At 41.2% G+C, this 18,780-nt stretch overlaps 1 protein-coding gene across 2 annotated transcripts; it reads left to right on the top strand.

Annotated features, from left to right (window-relative positions):
* The first annotated feature begins 68 nt into the window (after positions 1-68).
* On the top strand, positions 69-17,881 carry RAB2B (RAB2B, member RAS oncogene family). Of its 2 annotated transcripts, none has more exons than XM_072772801.1 (8): positions 69-316; positions 548-619; positions 2,161-2,228; positions 8,376-8,458; positions 8,690-8,782; positions 14,758-14,869; positions 15,458-15,526; positions 16,261-17,881. In XM_072772801.1, the coding sequence occupies exons 1-8, from the start codon at positions 271-273 to the stop codon at positions 16,366-16,368; spliced, it is 651 nt and encodes a 216-aa protein (XP_072628902.1). In that variant the 5' UTR covers positions 69-270; the 3' UTR covers positions 16,369-17,881. The 2 variants fall into 2 exon arrangements, with proteins under 2 accessions (XP_072628902.1, XP_072628903.1); XM_072772802.1 differs by having other exon boundaries at positions 240-316; positions 548-938.
* The last annotated feature ends 899 nt before the right edge of the window (positions 17,882-18,780 follow it).

The following is an 18,780-nucleotide window of genomic DNA, read 5'->3' as shown; positions in this document are numbered from 1 at the left end:
GCTGATTGGCGGGAGCGCCGTGCGGCGGCTGCCGGGAAGGCCGAGCGGACGGGAGGGGCGGCTACCGCCCCCTGGAGCCCGGCGGGGCGATGGCAGCCGCCGGCGCCGCGAGGGAGGACGGCCGCCCCCGCCGAGCGCCGACACCAGGGAGAGCCATAGAAACGCGGTGCGGGCTAGAGCGGCCGGAGGGCGGCCGCCTGCGCGGCTAGAGAGGCCGGAGGGAAGTGGCTGCGGAAGTCGGGCGGACCCGGAATCGGAGGAAACGGGACCATGACTTATGCTTATCTGTTCAAGTACATCATCATCGGGGACACAGGTAGCCCGTGGGCGACGGCCCGCACGGCGGGGGCGGGCAGCCGCCGCTCACACCTCGGGGCGTGGGGCGTGGGGCGGGGCTCGTGCAGTGGGCTGGGCGACGGAGCGGGGCGCGGGAGCGGGCGGGGGCGGGGCGGCCGGGGGCGGGGCTCGGGCTCGGGCTCGGGGCTCCCCTCCCGCGGCCGCCGGCGGCCCGGGCCGCGCCGCAAGGACGTCCGCGCTCCTCTTTCAGGCGTGGGCAAGTCATGTCTCCTCCTGCAGTTCACGGACAAGCGGTTCCAGCCGGTGCACGACCTCACCATAGGTAAGTCGGCGCACCTGTCGGAGGACGCGGCGCGGGAGCGGGCGCCGCCGCGCACAGGCCGCCGGCGGCCGAAGTCGCTGCCCGAAGCGCCCCCCGCCCGCTGCCGGGTTTAGTTCGGCCTCACGCTCGGCGAGGAGCGAGTGGCCCAAAGCTACCGAGTAAGTGATGGAGACGCAGCGGAAGACCGGCCCGAGGCCTCGCACCCAACCGCCCCCGGACTAGGATTTGTACCTTGACGGGAAGCCCCACGGAAAAGCTTCACTGTTCGTGCAAGAACTCGCCTTGCTTTTGCGCTTAAATTATTGCAGACCGTTTTCACGTATGTTTTTCAGAGTGGTCATCCAACAACACAGGTTTTTGTGTACGTTGGAGAGGAAGGAATGAATCTGAAGGGCCCTCCTCGAGTTAGAGTTAAAAGATGAAACTGATGGTTTTAGAGGAAAGAGTGTGGCATTGTCCCGGAGCTTTCCTGGCACGTTTGTGTTAAGGCACAGCTTGTGCCATCTAATGCGATTTGAGCGTTAATATTGCTAGAAATGTGCTGACCTTTTTTACGTTTTATTTATCATTTTAAAAAAGATTTTTATTTATTTATTCATGAGAGAAACAGAGCGGGAGAGAGGCAGAGACACAGGCAGAGGGAGAAGCAGGCTCCATGCAGGCAGCCCGATGCGGGACTCGATCCTAGGATCCCGGGGTCACGCCCTGTACTGAAGGCTGATGCTAAACCACTGAGCCACCCGGGGATCCCAGTTTGCTAGCTTTTAATTGAGGATTTTTGCATTTCTGTTCATTAGGGACATTGGACTGTGGTTCTTTATTTATTGGTGTCTTTATCCAGGTGATATCAAGATAATGCTGGCTGCATAGAATGAATCTGGAGGTTTTCCCCCCTTTCCTTTTTTTTTTTTTTTTTAAAGACTTTGTTTATTCATGAGAGAGACACACACAGAGAGAGAGGCAGAGACACAGGCAGAGGGAAAAGCAGGCTCCATGCAGGGAGCCCAACGTGAGACTCGATCCTGGGTCTCCAGGATCATGCTCCCGGCTGAGGGTGGCGCTAAACCGTTGAGCCACCCTGGCTGCCCCCTTTTTTTATGTTTTAATTAGTTTCATCTCCATATCTGCTTTTTCGTTACATTCCTTTTTTTTTTTTTTTTTAAAGATTTATTTATTTATTCATGAGAGAGAGAGAGAGAGAGGCAGAGACACAGGCAGAGGGAGAAGTAGGCTCCATGCAGGGAGCCCGATGCGGGACTTGATCCCAGGACTCCAGGATCACACCCTGAGCCAAAGGCAGACACCCAACCGCTGAGCCACCCAGGCATCCCTTTTGGTTACATTCCTAAAGTCATTATCACCTAGATCACAGTTTTTAATTCTAGAAGGAAAATGAAAATTTAAGGAACACAAGATTAATTGTAGCAAATAGTTTGGTACTAAGTGCAGACAGGGAAGGAGTCAGTTGCTGCATTGGGGGAGAATATGAACCTCTGAACGTGTGGTGATGGTCAACATTTCTTTTGCTTTTCACTTGACAGGTGTGGAGTTTGGGGCCCGTATGGTCAACATTGATGGAAAACAAATCAAACTGCAAATCTGGGACACGGTGAGAGAAAACAGGATGACTTAGTCCCTGACCGAGATCTAAATAGTTCAGTAAAGACTGATGTGGGGGCAAAGGGCTATGAGGGTGAGGTTGTTGGTGGAAGTGAGAGTAGGGGAAGAGATTTCACTTTTATCTGTTACTGTTAAAATTCTGAACACCCTATCTTTGTAGTTTTCTTTTAAATTACCCAAGTAATGTATGAGTTTGTTCTAGTAAAAATAAAAGCAAACTATATAAGTGTATAGAGTAAAATGTGAATGTCTCCTTTTACACACATAAACCTCTTCTTCTTTCCATTCCTGGTTTCTGCCTAACTGGTATGAGTGTTTCAGTGCTTATACTTTCAGACTTTTTCTTTGTGTTCAGATAGGTACACATGTACAAATACAGGGTAGTGGTTTTGTTCTTGTTAGTTCTAGTGTTTGTTCTTGTCTTGTTCTTGTTAGTATAGAATCATGATAGAGTACACCTAGCTATGTGAACTAAATTTTTTTATTTAATAACTTCTGATTTGGACACTTCTATGTTGATACGTACATATATCTCTACTGCATTCCTTTTAACCACTGTATAGACTTATAAAAAGTCTTCCCGTCATTTAACTATCCTCCAATGATGGAAATCCAGGTTTCCAGTTTTCACTTTTACAAAGTTTCATTGAATGTCCTCGATTACCACATCTTTATGCAAATGTCTGAGAATTTCTGTGGAATGCCTTCCCAGAAATGGAAATTCTGGGTCAAAGGTTATGCACATTTTAAAATTTGGCAAAGGTAGACTTGCCAAAATTTAGCTTGATTTAGTATAATTTTGTTTTATTCAGATAAATTGCTTTTATGTGTATTATTTCATTTGATTTATATCTTTTTTTTTCTCTAAGGGAAATAATATCCCTGTCTTTATGTAAGTGAAAGGAAGCAAGCACAGAGTTCTTAATACTCAGCTAAAATCTCTATCTTTGTTTACTTACTATTTAATTCTGTTTTCTTTTTTTTCAAAACTCAGAGCTGAAGCCCTTATAGTTATAAGCAGTACACAGTGATTTTTCCTTTTTTTCCTCCCTCTCCCCTCCTTCCATCCTCCGTCTCCCAACACGTGTAGTTATCTGTCTGAAAAGTACAGTTGATCCTTGAATAATGTGTTTGAATTGCACAAGTCTGCTCATATGTGAATTTCTTGTCAATGAACGTACTACAGTACTGTAAATATATTTTTTCTTAACATTTTTATCCTTTGGCTTTTTTACTGTAAAAATACAATATTTAATATAAATAACATAACAAATGCTGTTGACATGATGTGTTATGGGTAAGGCTTCTGGTCAACTGTAGGTTATTGGTAGTTATGGTTTGGAGGAGTCAGAGTGACACGAGGAATTTCCTCTGCGAGGGGGCCAGCCTCCCCAACTCCTCTCTTGTTCCGGAGTCAACTGTAAGTTAACTTTCTGCTCTAAGCCCTTTTTGCAGAGTCCTTTTCTGGTGGCCTCCAAGGTGGTTACCACTTTTGGGTGCACTGATTTATTGAGTGCTTTTAACTAGGATGACAGTCTCCTATACATTATTTAGTTGTTATTTGCAAGTATTTTAATAACCTTTTGCCCTTCTGAACAGACTTCACATTTCTAATAGTGGAAGCACTAGTGACATTCCTCTAAATCTTCCCAACTTGCTCTTTTGACTAGTTTTGTCTCTAGTCTTTTTCTCCAAACTAGGCCTAAGAGAGAATACTCTGCTGCCAACGTCAAGTTCATATGTTTTTTAAAACGACTGTCTTGTCTCCTTCTCCTTTCATTGTTCAGCAGTTCTTTGTCACTATTAACCCAAATAGGTATGTTGTAATTCTCCTTTTATTATCTCCTGATTTTTATATTTCCCACAAAGATTTGCCCTGCTAACTAAAGAGGCTGCGGGACCAATTGTGAGTAGGTGACAGAGTGAAGCCTATAGATGTCAAGACTAGTAGTAGCTAATTCTGTCTTTTTAACTTAAATCTCTACTATTTCCAAAAACAGAGGTTTTCATGTCAGGAGACCCAATAGCTGCCAGTTAGTGGTATAGTCACAGTTATGATTGTGTTAAAATGTTGGTTTGCTGGCTTTTGTGGGTTTTTTCCCCCTTACATGGTACCATGAGACAGTGGATCATAAAATAAGAAAGTTGAGAGCCACTGCTCTGTTGACCAGATCTTCAAGGGCCATATGGCCTGATAGTCACTTGTGATGCAACTGACCTAGTTCTTTTCTGTTCCTTTTTAATAATTGTTTTTAGATTAGGCTAATCTTTGTTGAATCATAAAAAAGATATCAGGTTTCAGAATACTGGGGTTTTCTATTTGAAAATTTTTAAGAGATTGCTGCCTCTAATGTAGTGCATTTCTTGTCTGCCACCCTCTGGGTAAGCTGATCGTTTTCCCTTGTCAGTCCTGATCTACACATTGCTTACTCATCTTGCTTTCCCATTTTATTGACCTCATCCTCTCATATACTCCCAAAGTCATCTTGTGTGAAAATATTTAGGGATTACCACGAAGGGAATTTTTAAAGAGATCAAGTTATCCAAAGTTCTTTGTTGTCACTGTTGTCACTATTGATGAGAATTTAGAGAGCCATGTTACCTTTTCTTAAATTTTATTTTTATTATTTATTTATTTTAGCAGTCTCTGTGCCCAGTGTGGGGCTTGAACTCATGACTTTGAGGTCAAGAGTTGCATATTCTATCAAGTGAGCCAACCAGGTGCCCCAGGGAGCCATGTCATTTTTTTTAATCTTTTGTCATTTTTTATATATAATTGCCCAAATAATCCATGCTAAATGAAGAGGTGTTATACTGTAGTGAATATAAAATACTGGTCAATCGCAAAAGCATTTGTATTTTACTTCAAAATGCATTCTGATTTTTGAGGAAATAAGCCCATCTGACTTTGTAGGAATTTATACTTCAAGCTACAGTGGATCCTTAATGTGAGCCTTAGGGGTATCAACCCTTGCACAGTCAAAAATTTGCATATGACTTTTGGCTTCCCAAAAACTCGACTACTTTTTAAAAAACTTTTATTTATTTTATGTAATCTTTACCCCATGGCTTGGGCTTGAACTTATGACCTGAAGATCAAGAGTCGTCTGCTCTTCTGACTAAGCTAGCTAGACACCCCCAAAAACTTAACTACTAATAACCTACTATTTGGCCAGAAGGGCTGACCCATAACAAAAAATTGATTAGCACATATTTTGTATGTTATCTGTATTATATACTGTATTCTTATAACAAAGCGAGCTGGAAAAAAGAAAATGTTATTAAAACCATAAGAGAAAGGGGTGCCTGAGTGGCGCAGTTGGTTAACTATTTGGCTCTTGATCGTGGCACAAGTCTTGATCTCAGGGTTGTGAGTTCAAGCCCTGTGTTGGTGTTTAAATTTTTTTTTGTTTAAAAATAAATTTAAAAAATAAAGTAGAAAAAAAAAAAAGAAAACCATAAGGGAGAGAAAATACATTTACAGTGCTGTGCTGTAAAAAAAATCTATGTTAAGTGGACCAGAGCTGTTCAAGCCCATGTTGCATGAGGGTTAATTGTATATATCTTGAAACCATAATACGATGCTTCCACTTGGGAGGAATTCAAAAGGTTTTAATTCTCTTTATCATATCTCCATCTTAATTCTTTGCTGCTTCAGATTTGTTTAATGGGGTTGGACAAAGATGCCTCAAACCAATGCAGACCAGCCCAAATTGAACCAATCACTCTTCCTAGGTTATTGATTCAACAGAGGTTCACGAACTGGACTGAGATGATGATATAAAGGGATTTGTTTTTTTGACTTTTAAAAAAATATTTTATTTATTTATTTTTAGAGAGAGAAAGAGAAAACAAGTAGGGGGAAGCAGAGGGAGAAGGAGAAGCAGACTTCCCACCGAGCAGGGATCCTGACACAGAGCATGACTTGAGCCTAAGGCTGTCACTTAATTGACTTAGGCACCCAGGCACCCCAAGCATTTATAGATTTGGTTTTATTTATTTATTTTTTTAAGATTTTATTTATTTATTCATGAGAGAGACACACAGAGAGAGGCAGAGACACAGGCAGAGGGAGAAGCAGGCTCCCTGCAGGGAGCCGGACGTGGGACTTGGGACTCCAGGATCACACCCTGGGCTGAAGGCAGTGCTAAACCGCTGAGCCACCCAGGCTGCCCATAGATTTGGTTTTAAAAGGCATTTTCTGATGAGCCCCTGAGGGAAATATTTTTAGCTGCTAAAGTTAAATGTGACTGTGTGCTTCAGCTATTACATAGCCTTCCCTCAAACTTTCCCTTTAGTTCCTAGAAGGCCATAGAGAGGAAAGGGCCTTTCAGTAGTAGCAGAAATGGAGAAAAAGTAAGGTAAAAGCAAAATGGGAATCAAATAATTTTTTAAGTCTGTTCGGGACTAAGTAAAACATTAAGTGAGCTTTTGGAGGTGAAAAAAAATTTTTTTAAGACTTTATTTATTCATGAGAGAGAGAGGCAGACACACAGGCCGAGGGAGGGAGAAGCAGGCTCCCTGCAGGGAGCCCGACATGGGACTCGATTCTGTGACTCCAGGATCACACCCTGGGCTGAAGGCAGGCGCTCAACTGCTGAGCCACCCAGGCATCCCAAGCATTTATAGATTTCAAACTTTTGGCCAGTTAATCCTTTGAGCTTCAATTTTCTCATTTGTGTTACTATTAGTATTCACTTTCTGTTGTTATACTATGAGAAGGCTGTTTTCTTCCCATCTCCACATTTTAGTTTTTCTGTCTTTAAAATAAGAATAGTAGTTTTGCTTCCTAATCTTTATGTAGGAATATGAGGATAAATGATTTCAAGAATGTGAAAAATAGGGCAGCCCGGGTGGCTCAGCGGTTTAGTGCCACCTTCAGAAGCCCAACGCGTGATCCTGGAGTCCCAGGATCGAGTCCCACATCGGGCTCCCTGCATGGAGCCTGCTTCTCCCTCTGCCTGTGTCTCTGCCTCTCTCTCTCTCTGTCTCTCATAAATAAATAAATAAATAAATAAATAAATAAATAAATAAATAAATAAATAAATAAATAAAATCTTTTAAAAAGTGTGAAAAATATTTTTTCTTTTTTTTTTTAAAGATTTATTTATTTATTTGAGTAATCAGACCCAATGCAGGGCTCGCACTCATGACCCCGAGATCAAGAGTCAGATGTCCCACCTACTGAGCCAGTCAAAGAATATGAAAACTTTTCTAATAGGACAGATTCAGTGTTCAGGATATTATTAATATATCATTATTATTTTTAAAATGCTTTTGTTTGTGCTCACTTCGGCAGCACATATACTAAAAAATGTTTTTACTTCCCCTAAAGAGGACAAAACCACACTATTGCATAAAAAAAGCAAAGGTACCCAGTATATGGTGGCATTAATAAATTGCTCAGTTATAAATATCTTGGCCCCATTTGGAAATGAGATTATAGAGTGTGAATATTGGGTTTTTTAAGGAAAACTCTGTCCTGGGCCCTGAGCGTTTTTCTCCCTTTCTTATTCTTATTTGCTATGACAACATCCCTTGGTAGTCCTGCTGTTAGTAGTGGAACACTAAATGTCAATTAGCATATGTTCAATTTAAGTACTTTGTATTTGTCTACTTTTCTACATTGACCCATTGGAATGAAACTTCCTTAGACAGGGTATTGGCCTTCTAAGAGAAGTTTCCTTTTTACAGATAGAAGAATACAAACAGGTTAATGTAATGTGTTCAGCATCATGAGGGGATTGAAAATGCTCTTGAGTTTGTAGTCCTATTTCCAGTTCTCTCCTAGGGAATATTGGAAATGTATAAGAATGTCTTTGTCACAATGACAGTGGGGTGCTACTGGCATTTAGTGTCTGGGAGCCAGGGATGCTAAACATTCAGCTGTTTGATGGACAGTCCCACAGGAACAGTTGTCCCACTCCCACTGTCAACTGTGCTTCCATTGAAAAATGTTTATTTCCCACCTGGACATCTCTCTGGGCAGTCGAGTTTCCTTTCTCGAATTCCCTTTTCTTAATAGAAGTTCTTTTTTAAAGTAAGTTGTCTGTGTTAGAGTAGCATGTGATCAAGTCATTTCTGTGGAAATAACCTTGTTTTGTTGGGATTTTTTGTTGCCATGTTGGTGGGAAAGGCTGGGCAAGAATCCTTCCGTTCTATCACCCGTTCCTACTACAGGGGAGCAGCTGGAGCACTGCTAGTATATGACATCACAAGGTGAGTTAGATCAGGTGGGCAGGAGGGAGTCTTTTCCCCATGTTCTCAAAATCTTTTTTTTTTTTTTTTTTTTTTTGCTGTCTTCTGGTTTTGGTAAGAATGCTAAAGAGGAATGGCGTCTCTAATATTTTCCTTTACATATGTAGCTTTCCCCCTTTTCCCATGCATTTGGAATTACTTTTGACATTTTGAAATGGGCCTCTGACCCACTTTGTAAACTTTCTACTGTAGGCGTGAAACCTTCAACCACCTGACCTCCTGGTTAGAGGATGCCCGGCAACACTCCAGCTCCAACATGGTTATCATGCTGATTGGGAATAAGAGGTAAAATTTTATTTGTATAAATAAGAAGTCATCTAAGTGCTCTATGGACATTGAATCACTTGGTCCTTAAACTTTTTTTAGTTTAGGGTGCTCTTAGTAAAAAAAGAAAAAATTGATTGGTAAAATAAGCATAATGTAGAATTTACCATTTTAACCATTTCTATAAGGTTTTATTATTTTGAGAGAGAGAGAATGCGCACATGTCCACAGGGGGAAGGGGCAGAGGCAGAGGGAGAGAAAGAATCTTAAGCGGACTCCATACTGAGCACAGAGCCTGATGGAGAGCTTGATCTCCATAACTGTGAGATTATGACATGAGTCAAAGTCAGGAATCAGAAACTCAAATGACTGAGCCACCCAGACATCCTGTCCCCATTTTAACCATTTTTAAGTGTACAGTTCTGTGGCATTAAGTTTATTGACGTTCTGTAGCCGTCACCACCATCCCAATTCCAGAACTTTTTCATTTTCCCAAACTGAAACTCTATATGCATTAAATGCTAACTCCACATTCTCCATTTCCGCAGCCCCTGGCAATCACCATTCTCTTTTCTGTCTGTATGAATATGACTACTCTAGGCACCCAATTTCAGTGGAATCTTAATATTTGTCCTTTTGTGACTGGCATATTTCATTTACCATGATGACCTCAAGTTTCATCCATAATGTAGATCATGTCAGAATTTCCTTCCTTTTTAAGGATGAATAGTATTCCTTTGTATGTATTTGCCACATTTTGTTTATTCATCTTTTGGTAGACAGATTGCTTCTATCCTTCTTTGGTTGTTGTGAAGAATGCTGTCAGCGTCAATATCCAAATATCTGTTTGGGAATTCATTTCTTTGAATTCCAGAACTGAAATTGCTGGATCTTATAGTAATTAAATGTTTTCTTTTTTGAGGCATCACCATACTGTTTTTCCTTGCAACTGCATAATTTTATATTCCTACCAGCAACACACAGTAGTTCCAATTTCTTTACATTCTCTCTCTCTCTTTTTTTTTTTTTTTTCAATTTCTTTACATTCTCAGCAACACTTGTTATTCTCAGTAAATTTTCTATGGCACTCTAGGCCAAAAGAAATACCTAACAGTTTGTTATTAAATAGATATAAGCAACATAAGTGTTCTTGTCATAACAACTTAATAAACTTTGAAAAATGAAAAACATAAAGAAATTTGATTTTCATCTTTAAATGTCCATAATTACTTACTAATACCCTGAGTGTGCTTGTTAGGTGCTGTACAGCTTCTCAAAGTTGGAATCAAGATTGAATACTGCCACTCTCATTTTCTGTTCCAAATTGATGTTATACTTTTTTTTTTTTTTTTTTTTTTTTTAAGAAAAAGAGCAAGTGGAATGGGAGGAGAAGGAGAGAGGGAATCTTTTCTGTACAAAAGATTTGTCTAGAAAGATTTGTCTCACACATTAAAAAAAAATCTCGGTAGTACAGTATAAATTCCATCTTCTCATTCAAAGAGTTGAAAACAAAGTTTAAAAAGAAACTTTTTTTTTAAAAGACTTTATTTATTTGAGAGAGAGAGAGAGACAGAGCACAAGCAAGGGGAAGGGCAGAGAGAAAGGGATGAGCAGAGTCCCCACGAGCAGCCCAATGTGGGGCTCAGTCCCAGGACCCCGAGAACATGACCCAAGCCTAAGTCAGACCTTAGCCAACTGAGCACCCAGGCGCCCCAAACAGAAATTTTTAATTGCTTTAGATTTACATTTTTAAAACTCTTTTATTTTTTATTTTTTTATTTTTTTATTTATTATTTTTTTATAAAGATTTATTTTTTATTGGTGTTTTTAGAACTCTGAAATTTACTGAGGTAATATATCAAAAAACCAGATTCAAAATGTTAAGGCATAAGCTTTGTAATTAGTTGTTCTCTTCTGCCCCCAATGTCAGTTCTGCCTGAGAGGGCAGCTCACTCTACTCCAGCCTACAATTAAAGAGTGAAATAAAATAGGTAAACACTAAATCTTGTACCAATTGCTACAAGAAGCATTAAAAAAAAAAAAAACAGGGTGGAAAAATTATCTGTTAACATCTTACACAGTTTCACTCCTTTATAGAGTAAAGAGTAAATGCAAGGCTGAGCTCTTTCCCCGGTCTAAAAAATGCATTCATCTGCCCCTCTCTCTGCACGTCTTTCCTCCCTTTAGGAACACACTGAACTAATAGTTTCTTCTTGCAGCAGCGCAGGCTCCATGGGCAATCCCTGCACCCAGGAAAACAAAGGGGATACCCAGCCACTGTCCTCTGGTGCTGAGCATCACTAGCACTAGAGAGTGTGAGACTCTTAAGCAGGGTCCACACCCGGCATGGTGCCCAATGTGGGGTTCCATCTCGGAGTCAAAATCAAGAGTCAGGGGATCCCTGGGTGGCGCAGCAGTTTGGCTCCTGCCTTTGGCCCAGGGCGCTATCCTGTAGACCCGGGATCGAATCCCACGTTGGGCTCCCGGTGCATGGAGCCTGCTTCTCCCTCTGCCTATGTCTCTGCCTCTCTCTCTCTCTGTGTGTGACTATCATAAAAAAAAAAAAAAAAAAAAAAAAAAATCAAGAGTCAGATGTTTAACCAGCTGAGCCACTCAGCGCCCCTGAGTGATTTTTATTAACCATTCAGGTGCCCCTGAGTGATTTTTATTATTTTATTCATTTAAGATTTTTATTTATTCATAGAGACACAGAGAGAGAGAGAGGCAGAGACACAGGCAGAGGGAGAAGCAGGCTCCCTGCAGGGACCCTGATGTAAGACTTGATCCCGGATCCTGAGATCACGCCCTGGGCCAAAGGCGTCTAGATGCTCAACCACTGAGCCACCCACGCATCCCTTTTTCCCTCCCAGTTTTGTACTTCCTTTTTATCACAACTGCCAAAAACTCAGATTACACAAATATATGCAAATATTGAACAGGATCTATTTTGATCTGACAGTGACACTGTGAACTGTCTTAAGCTTATAATTCACGTGGTATTCTGGTGTTGTTAACTGTGTTTCCCTTAAAATTTATCCTATGGCAAAAAAAAAAAATAATCCTGTGGCACCCTTGTGCATTTGTAGTAGTGCCTAGAGTGCGCCATTTGAGAACTGTGATCACAGACTTATTGCACTCATTTGTTTGAACTGTGTTTCTAGATGTCTGTGTGCCAGATCCTGAGTGTACAGGGTGAGAAAAGGAGAGTCCTGCCCCTGGGATGCCTGGGGAGCTCAGTGGTTGAGCCTCTCCCCATCGGGCTCCCCGCAGGGAGCCTGCTTCTCCCTCTGCCTGTGTCTCTGCCTCTCTCTCTCTCTGTGTCTCTATGAATAAATAAAAATCTTAAATGAATAAAATAATAAAAAAAGAGTCATACCCCTGTTCCCATGGAGTTTATAGTTTATTGGAGACGTAAGTGTTAAATATAAAAGGATCTGTATCTAATTACAAATTGCGATAAATGCAATGAAGGAAAAAAGGGTGCTATACAAGAGCATAACAAGATACTTATTTTTAATTAAGGGTGATGGTTAAACTGGAATCTGAAGGATTTAAGTAAGAGTTAAGAAAAGTGGGACGCCTGGGTGGCTCAGCAGTTGAGCGTCTGCCTTTGGCCCAGGGTGTGACCCAGGGGTCCAGGAATCCAGTCCCACCTGGGGCTCCCTGCATGGAGCCTGCTTCTCCATCTGTCTGTATCTCTGCCTCTCTCTCCATGTCTCTCATGAATAAGTAAATAAAATCTTAAAAAGAAAAAAGTTCAGAAAAGTATCAGATAAGGGGAACAAACTGAAAGCTTTGAACTGGGAAGAACCTTGGCAAGGTCATAGTATTGAAAGAAATCAGTATGGTTGGGCTAAATCAAGGAGGAATGAGGTTGGGAAGGTAGGCAGGGTCTAGATCTCTTAGCACTTTCAGGCCTTAGGAAGAAGTGTGGATTTTACTCTAAACACAGTAGGAAGCTTTTAAGAGTTTTGTTTTTGTTTGTTTTTAAGATTTTATTTATTTGTTCATGAGAGACACACAGAGAGAGACACAGGCAGAGGCTCCTTACCAGGGGCCCAACACAGGACTCGATCCTAAAACACAAAGATCATGACCTGAGCCAAAGGCGGACACTCAACCACTGAGCCATCCAGGCGTCCCAGCTTTTAAGAGTTTTAAGCAGAGATGTGGCTTGATTCAATTTTAAAAGATCACTCTGGAGGGGGGCAGGGGTTGAAGTGGGATGTCTGTTTCAGTAGTCTAAATGAGAATGGTGGCGTGGGCTTGGGTGATGATACCAGAGAGAGGGGAAAATGATGGTGGTAAGGTGCATTTTGGAAGTACCTTGGGGTGGATCAGGTATTTGGAGTAAAGAAAGAAAAGCTGAAAAGAAAGAAAGAGAGAGAGAGACAGAAAGAAAGAAAAGAAAGAAAAGAGAAAGAGAAAGAGAAGGGAAGGGAAAGGAAAGGGGAAAGGAAAGGAAAGGAAAGGGGAAAGGAAAGGAGGATAGGAAAGGGGAAAGGATAGAAAAGGAAAGGGGAAAGGAAAGGAAAGGGGAAAGGGAAGGGGGAAGGGAAGGGAAAGCTGTGAAAATAATAGTGTCTTGGATTTAGTTTGTTGTCCTTTATGGAGATGTAGAAGCCTGGGTCAGAAGCAGTTTGGGCAGAAAGATCAAGTTCTATTTTGATGTATGTTCGAAATACCTTTTATGCATCAGATTGGGAGTAAAGAACAGACAAACGGACAGGAGGTCTGGAGCTTAGAGGAGAGGCTGGGCTAGAGGTAGACATTTAGATGGATAGCTCTTCCCTGGTCTTCACACAGCTGGTGAGTGATAAATGCACATTTTATAGATTTGTTGCAGTGGGCTTGCTCCTTGATTTCATGTTGGGAAACTGGAAACCTCTGAAATGCAAATTTCCAGTTAGAAAAATGAAAATCAGACAGTCCATCCTTACCGTTGTCCACAGCCTTTTATCCTGTCTTGTTGTGAAGCCTTTCCATGCCACCGGATTCTCTTTTCTCAGTCTGTGGCTCCTTTCCCCGCCTCATATCACCTAACATTATATATCTTATTTTTCTCTGAGTCTTTTATTTCCCTGGTGGCAAGCTGCAATTATATATGTTAATAGTAAGACTAGTGAGAGTTAAGGCAACTGTGTTCTCCTTATTCCTGGCACCCTCTATTCTTCCTTTTTTTTTTTTTTTTTTTTAGATTTTATTTATTTATTCATAGAGACACAGAGAGAGAGAGAGAGAGAGGCAGAGATACAGGCAAAGTGAGAAGCAGGCTCCATGCAGGGAGCCCGATGTGGGACTCGATCCTGGGTCCCCAGGATCACACCCCGGGCTGCAGGCGGTGCCAAACCACTGCATCACTGGGGCTGCCCCCACCCTCTATTCTTATGGGTTGATGCCAGTAAAAGAGGACGACACTTCTCATTACGACTTGGGCCATCTAGGACTTTTCTACTTTCTAACAACTGGAATTTCTCTTTCATTTTCTTTCCTTGGTTCTCCCTAGATCTCATTCCAAAAAGAAGCATGGAACACAATAAGCCTGGACTAACTATGGGGCTTGCCTAACCTTTTATAAACCTTTCTCTCAGGGCACTTTGGTGGTTCAGTCAGTTAAGCGTCTGCCTTTGGCTCAGGTCATGATCCCAGGTTTCTGGGATTCAGGCCCCACATTGGGCTCCTTGCTCAGTAGGGAGTCTGGTTCTCCCTCCCCCTTTACCTGCCACTCCCCCTGTCTTTCCTCTCTTTGTCAAATAACCTTTTTCTCTGTAAGAGTAAGTTATTGTCCTCAGCCATGCAACACCTGTCGTGAATTTGAAGAATCATTTTCCAAGAAGCTACAGAAATTAGTAATCCTATATGAGAGAATGTCATGTGGGATCTACATGCTTTATGTATTAACTGGTGGTTGAAACAGCCCTGGGATTCTTTTAGAATATGAGTTTCTTCTTTCACTTGGATCTTTTTTTAGTTTTCTCCCCAATCATCTCTTGCAGTGACTTAGAATCCCGTAGGGATGTGAAGAGAGAAGAAGGAGAGGCCTTTGCCCGGGAGCATGGACTTATCTTCATGGAAACTTCAGCCAAAACAGCCTGCAATGTTGAAGAGGTACTACTTGCGAAAAAGTAGGGAAAGCTTTTGAGAGATGACAACATATCTTTATTCTTTTATTCAGGATTCTCTTCTATAAGACTGTTGGTAAGGAAAGGGTGTCTGTGGTTACATTGTATGTCCGTATGTCTCCCTTTAAGGGAGTTGTCCCTTTTTTTTTTTTTTTTTTGTCTTTGTTCCTACAGTAGGGTTTTACTTTTGCCTTGTGTAACATTAATTGGCAAGTATTATGGATTAGACACTATTGTTACTTTATATTTCAGTTGGAGGGTCTCATGGGTTCTACAGGTAGTCATTCTGAAGCCTGCTGTTGACTGTATCTTTAGTAATTAATTGAGAACAGAGCATGTTTGTTTTATTTGGAGAAGGGGCCAGTCAAGGATCATCTTGGGTTAGTATCAAAATACCATATAGTCCTTTTCTTTTTGAAATAGAGACTTTGGGGGATCTTTTGTATTTTTACTCTGGTCTCTTAATGGTTCCTAATTTACCTTAGAAATCCAAGTAGGAATAATATTTGTATTCCCGTTTTCTAATTTCTTTATCTAAACTTGAGCCTAATAATATGATTTCTGTCTCCTTTAGGCCTTCATTAACACAGCCAAAGAAATATATAGGAAGATCCAGCAGGGTTTATTTGATGTCCACAATGAGGTGAGAAAGGGTGGGGGGAGGCTGACAAGTAACTTTGCTGCTTTGTGTTAAATAGGACAAGAAACCCCCTAGAATGTGAGCATTTCCTTTCTAACACTGTGCTTTTTGAAGCTATGCTAATCCATACTTGATGTTTTACAAATCTGTCATCATTTTCTGTTTTTTTCTCAAGTCCGAGGCCCAGAATGCTTAAAGAGGTCATTAGTTGGTGATCTAAGATGTTTACACAGTATAGGAGATTATCTTTGGGAAGAGTTTTTACTATCCCAGTGTTTAGGGGTGAGGTAATTCCTAATTGCTCAACAGGGCCATTTCTATAAAGCAAATTCTGGGACAAAACAAAAAAGAATTCTGTGCTAACATCTAGTCTTTCACCTTCTCCTGCTCTTATCTAATCTCATCCTGATTGTACACATAGCCATGAAACCTAAATACAATAGTCACCTTAAAATTGAGCCATAGAGGGGCAGCTGGGTGGCGCAGTTGGTCAAGTGTCTGACTCTTGGTTTCGGCCCAGGTCAGGATCTCATCTATAACACTTATGTCTGAGCTTGTCATCTCATCTTTATGGTTGAAGACTACTGTCCCACAGCAGTTTGCCTAGGGCACATGGTTAACTGCCAAAGCCGTATCTGCTTCTAGAAGATGTAACTCATGATTTCTTTTTTTATCCCTCTCTTTTCTCCCATTTACTTTAGCACTGAGGTGGAACTCTTGCCTCTTTTCTCTTACAGGCGAATGGCATCAAGATTGGTCCTCAGCAGTGTATTTCAGCATCAGTAGGACCCAGTGCCTCCCAGCGGAGCTCTAATGAAATAGGGTCCAACTCTGGCTGCTGCTGAGTATCTGGCCTGGACTCTTTTTTTCCTTCCTGGAACAACGTCAGATCAATAGGCTTAAAGAAAGAGGTCTTAACTTGCTTTGGCTGAGAAAAGCCTCTTTTCACGGTGTGATGTTTTGCCTTTCCACATAAAGACCAGGGAAGAATTTGGGCCCTACTGACCTGTCCTCCTTCAGGGACGTGAGCATTCCCTATAGATTAGGGCTCTTCTCATCCTCCTATTTTAATTTCTAGAATGTTAGGATCAAACTTGATTGTCATGGTAGCTCAAAAATAAATTCTTTTATAAGTATATACAATTCGCTCCCCACTAAGAATTGGTAATGAGGGCCTAGGACATTCTACTTGAGCACTTGATTTTACTGGGATCTGGCTGGCCTTTGGGATGGTGGATCCTGAATCTAGGAGTTTCATGGATTGTTTTCACTTGCCACTTTGCAAGTGTTCTTGCAGAAGGCAGTTTCTTCTCTAAAACTGTTCAAGGATGCTGAATACTTCTCTACCATTTCATTGCTAGTTTCTCTGTCTCCGAGTAACTAAAACTTTTGAGAGCAGTGGAGTTACTCCTGGACATGTGCCACTTAGCATCATTACTTAAAGAAAACCTCTTTCCCTGTTTGCTTTAGGGACCAGACCGAACACTGCAGTGTCTTTCACCAAATTAACCCCCTACTGTTTCACCATACTTCTCAACAACACCTATTTAGACTTTCTACTTTAATCAAGCTAATCTGCTTTCTGGACATATTTACTTACACTTCTATGCTTTTGCACATGCCCTACTCTCTGCTAACATTATACTCAGTCCCCAAGTTTTTCCTTCAGAAAGCCTTCTTTGACCTACAGACTTCTAGATAAGTATTGACCCAGTACCCCTTAGGCTTTCATATGTTGTTTATTCAGATGTGTATTTATTTATATTTATGTTACTTTGTAAATTTGTTTTGTGTGTGGAATCTGTTTCCCATATAGGTTGTAAGCTCCTTGAGAGCAGGAACCATGTTATCCCTTTACTTTTGTAAACCACTCCATTGCTCTTCACTGCACCTAGTGCTACTTGCCTAGTGCTACTCGTTATGTGATCATTGGACTTGACTGACATAAAGACTTGTAACAGGTTTATTGTAGACTGCAAACAAAAGGCCTTAGAGTCATCTCTTTGTAACTCTTTGTCTCTTACATCTGCTTACCCTGGATTCTGTATTGCTTTTCCTCTGTCACCCCTCTCCCTTCCCTGGCTCTTCGCCTCCATTCCGTGCAGCATACAGTAAGGCTGTCAGCTTCCACGCAAATAAGTGGGTACCTTTCCAACCATTTTTCTTTTCAATGGCATATAATACTATCCTAAGCAAATTTGCCTTTGCTTAACTCATCAGGCAGCCTTCTGGGTCAGTTTTTTGTATCTTTTGCCTTGATGTCCTGTTCTCTTCCACAGCATTGAGGTCTCATGAATTTTTCTAATTTTTTTTGTTATTGATGAATTGTTTCACTATTAAATATATGCATGTATCCAAGCTGCTCATATTTCATGTGTTCTTTCTGATTTTATCCCAAACATATATAGATGTTCTCCTTCTAGGAAATTAAAGGTATTGGAAGAAGCGTCCTTGATATACACTTTTTTTTTTAAGTTTTTATTTAAATTCCAGTTAACATATAGTAATAGATTCAGTACTTATGTACGTCACCTCGTGTTCATCACAACAAATGCAGATACATTCATTTTATACTAGATTTACCTCCTTGTATTAGTAATAATAGTTATTACACCACATAAAGTTGGAGGACATTTAGGGTAGTGCTTTGACTATACTTTAAAAAAAAAAAATCCTACCTCATTCCAAAAAGGATCTGAGGCTGTTGAATTTGGGGTTAGCCTGTCCCCTCCTGCCAGGAGCAAAACTGTAACTGCCTAGTTTCTGTACATAATCTCCCAACCTCCAAGGTTTCTGTCATTAGTTTAAAATTTCAGGAAGTGAGGGGTACCTGGCTGACTCAGAAGAGGGTGGGACTCGATCTCAGGGTTGTGAGTTCAAACTCCATGTTGGGTGCCGAGATTACTTAAAAAAAAAAAAAAAATTTAAACTTAAAAGAACCCCAGAACACTCCTAACCTTCTATACTTGGGTATTTCATCCATGTAAGGGAAGCATGAGGAAAGTTACTTGGGCAAATTCATGACCTCTATTGATCGTTGCTGGTGATCAGAGACACGGTCATGGTCATGAAACATGATAGGAAGTAGATTCCCCAGCCCGTGTGAAGAAGGGGAGGTCTGATGAGGGCATGCTTGGCTGTCAAAGGCCAGCACCGGGGCACACGTCCGGCTCAGGTGATAGAGAAAGGTACTCTTTTTTTAAGAATATATTTTATTTATTTATTTGTTCATGAGAGACACACAGAGAAAGGCAGAG

The sequence above is a fragment of the Canis lupus genome, chromosome 13 (assembly GCF_048164855.1).
Source record: "Canis lupus baileyi chromosome 13, mCanLup2.hap1, whole genome shotgun sequence".
Lineage (NCBI taxonomy): Eukaryota > Metazoa > Chordata > Mammalia > Carnivora > Canidae > Canis > Canis lupus.
The sequence above is the reverse complement of the archived record's forward strand: the minus strand, read 5'-3'. Positions and strand labels throughout refer to the sequence as shown.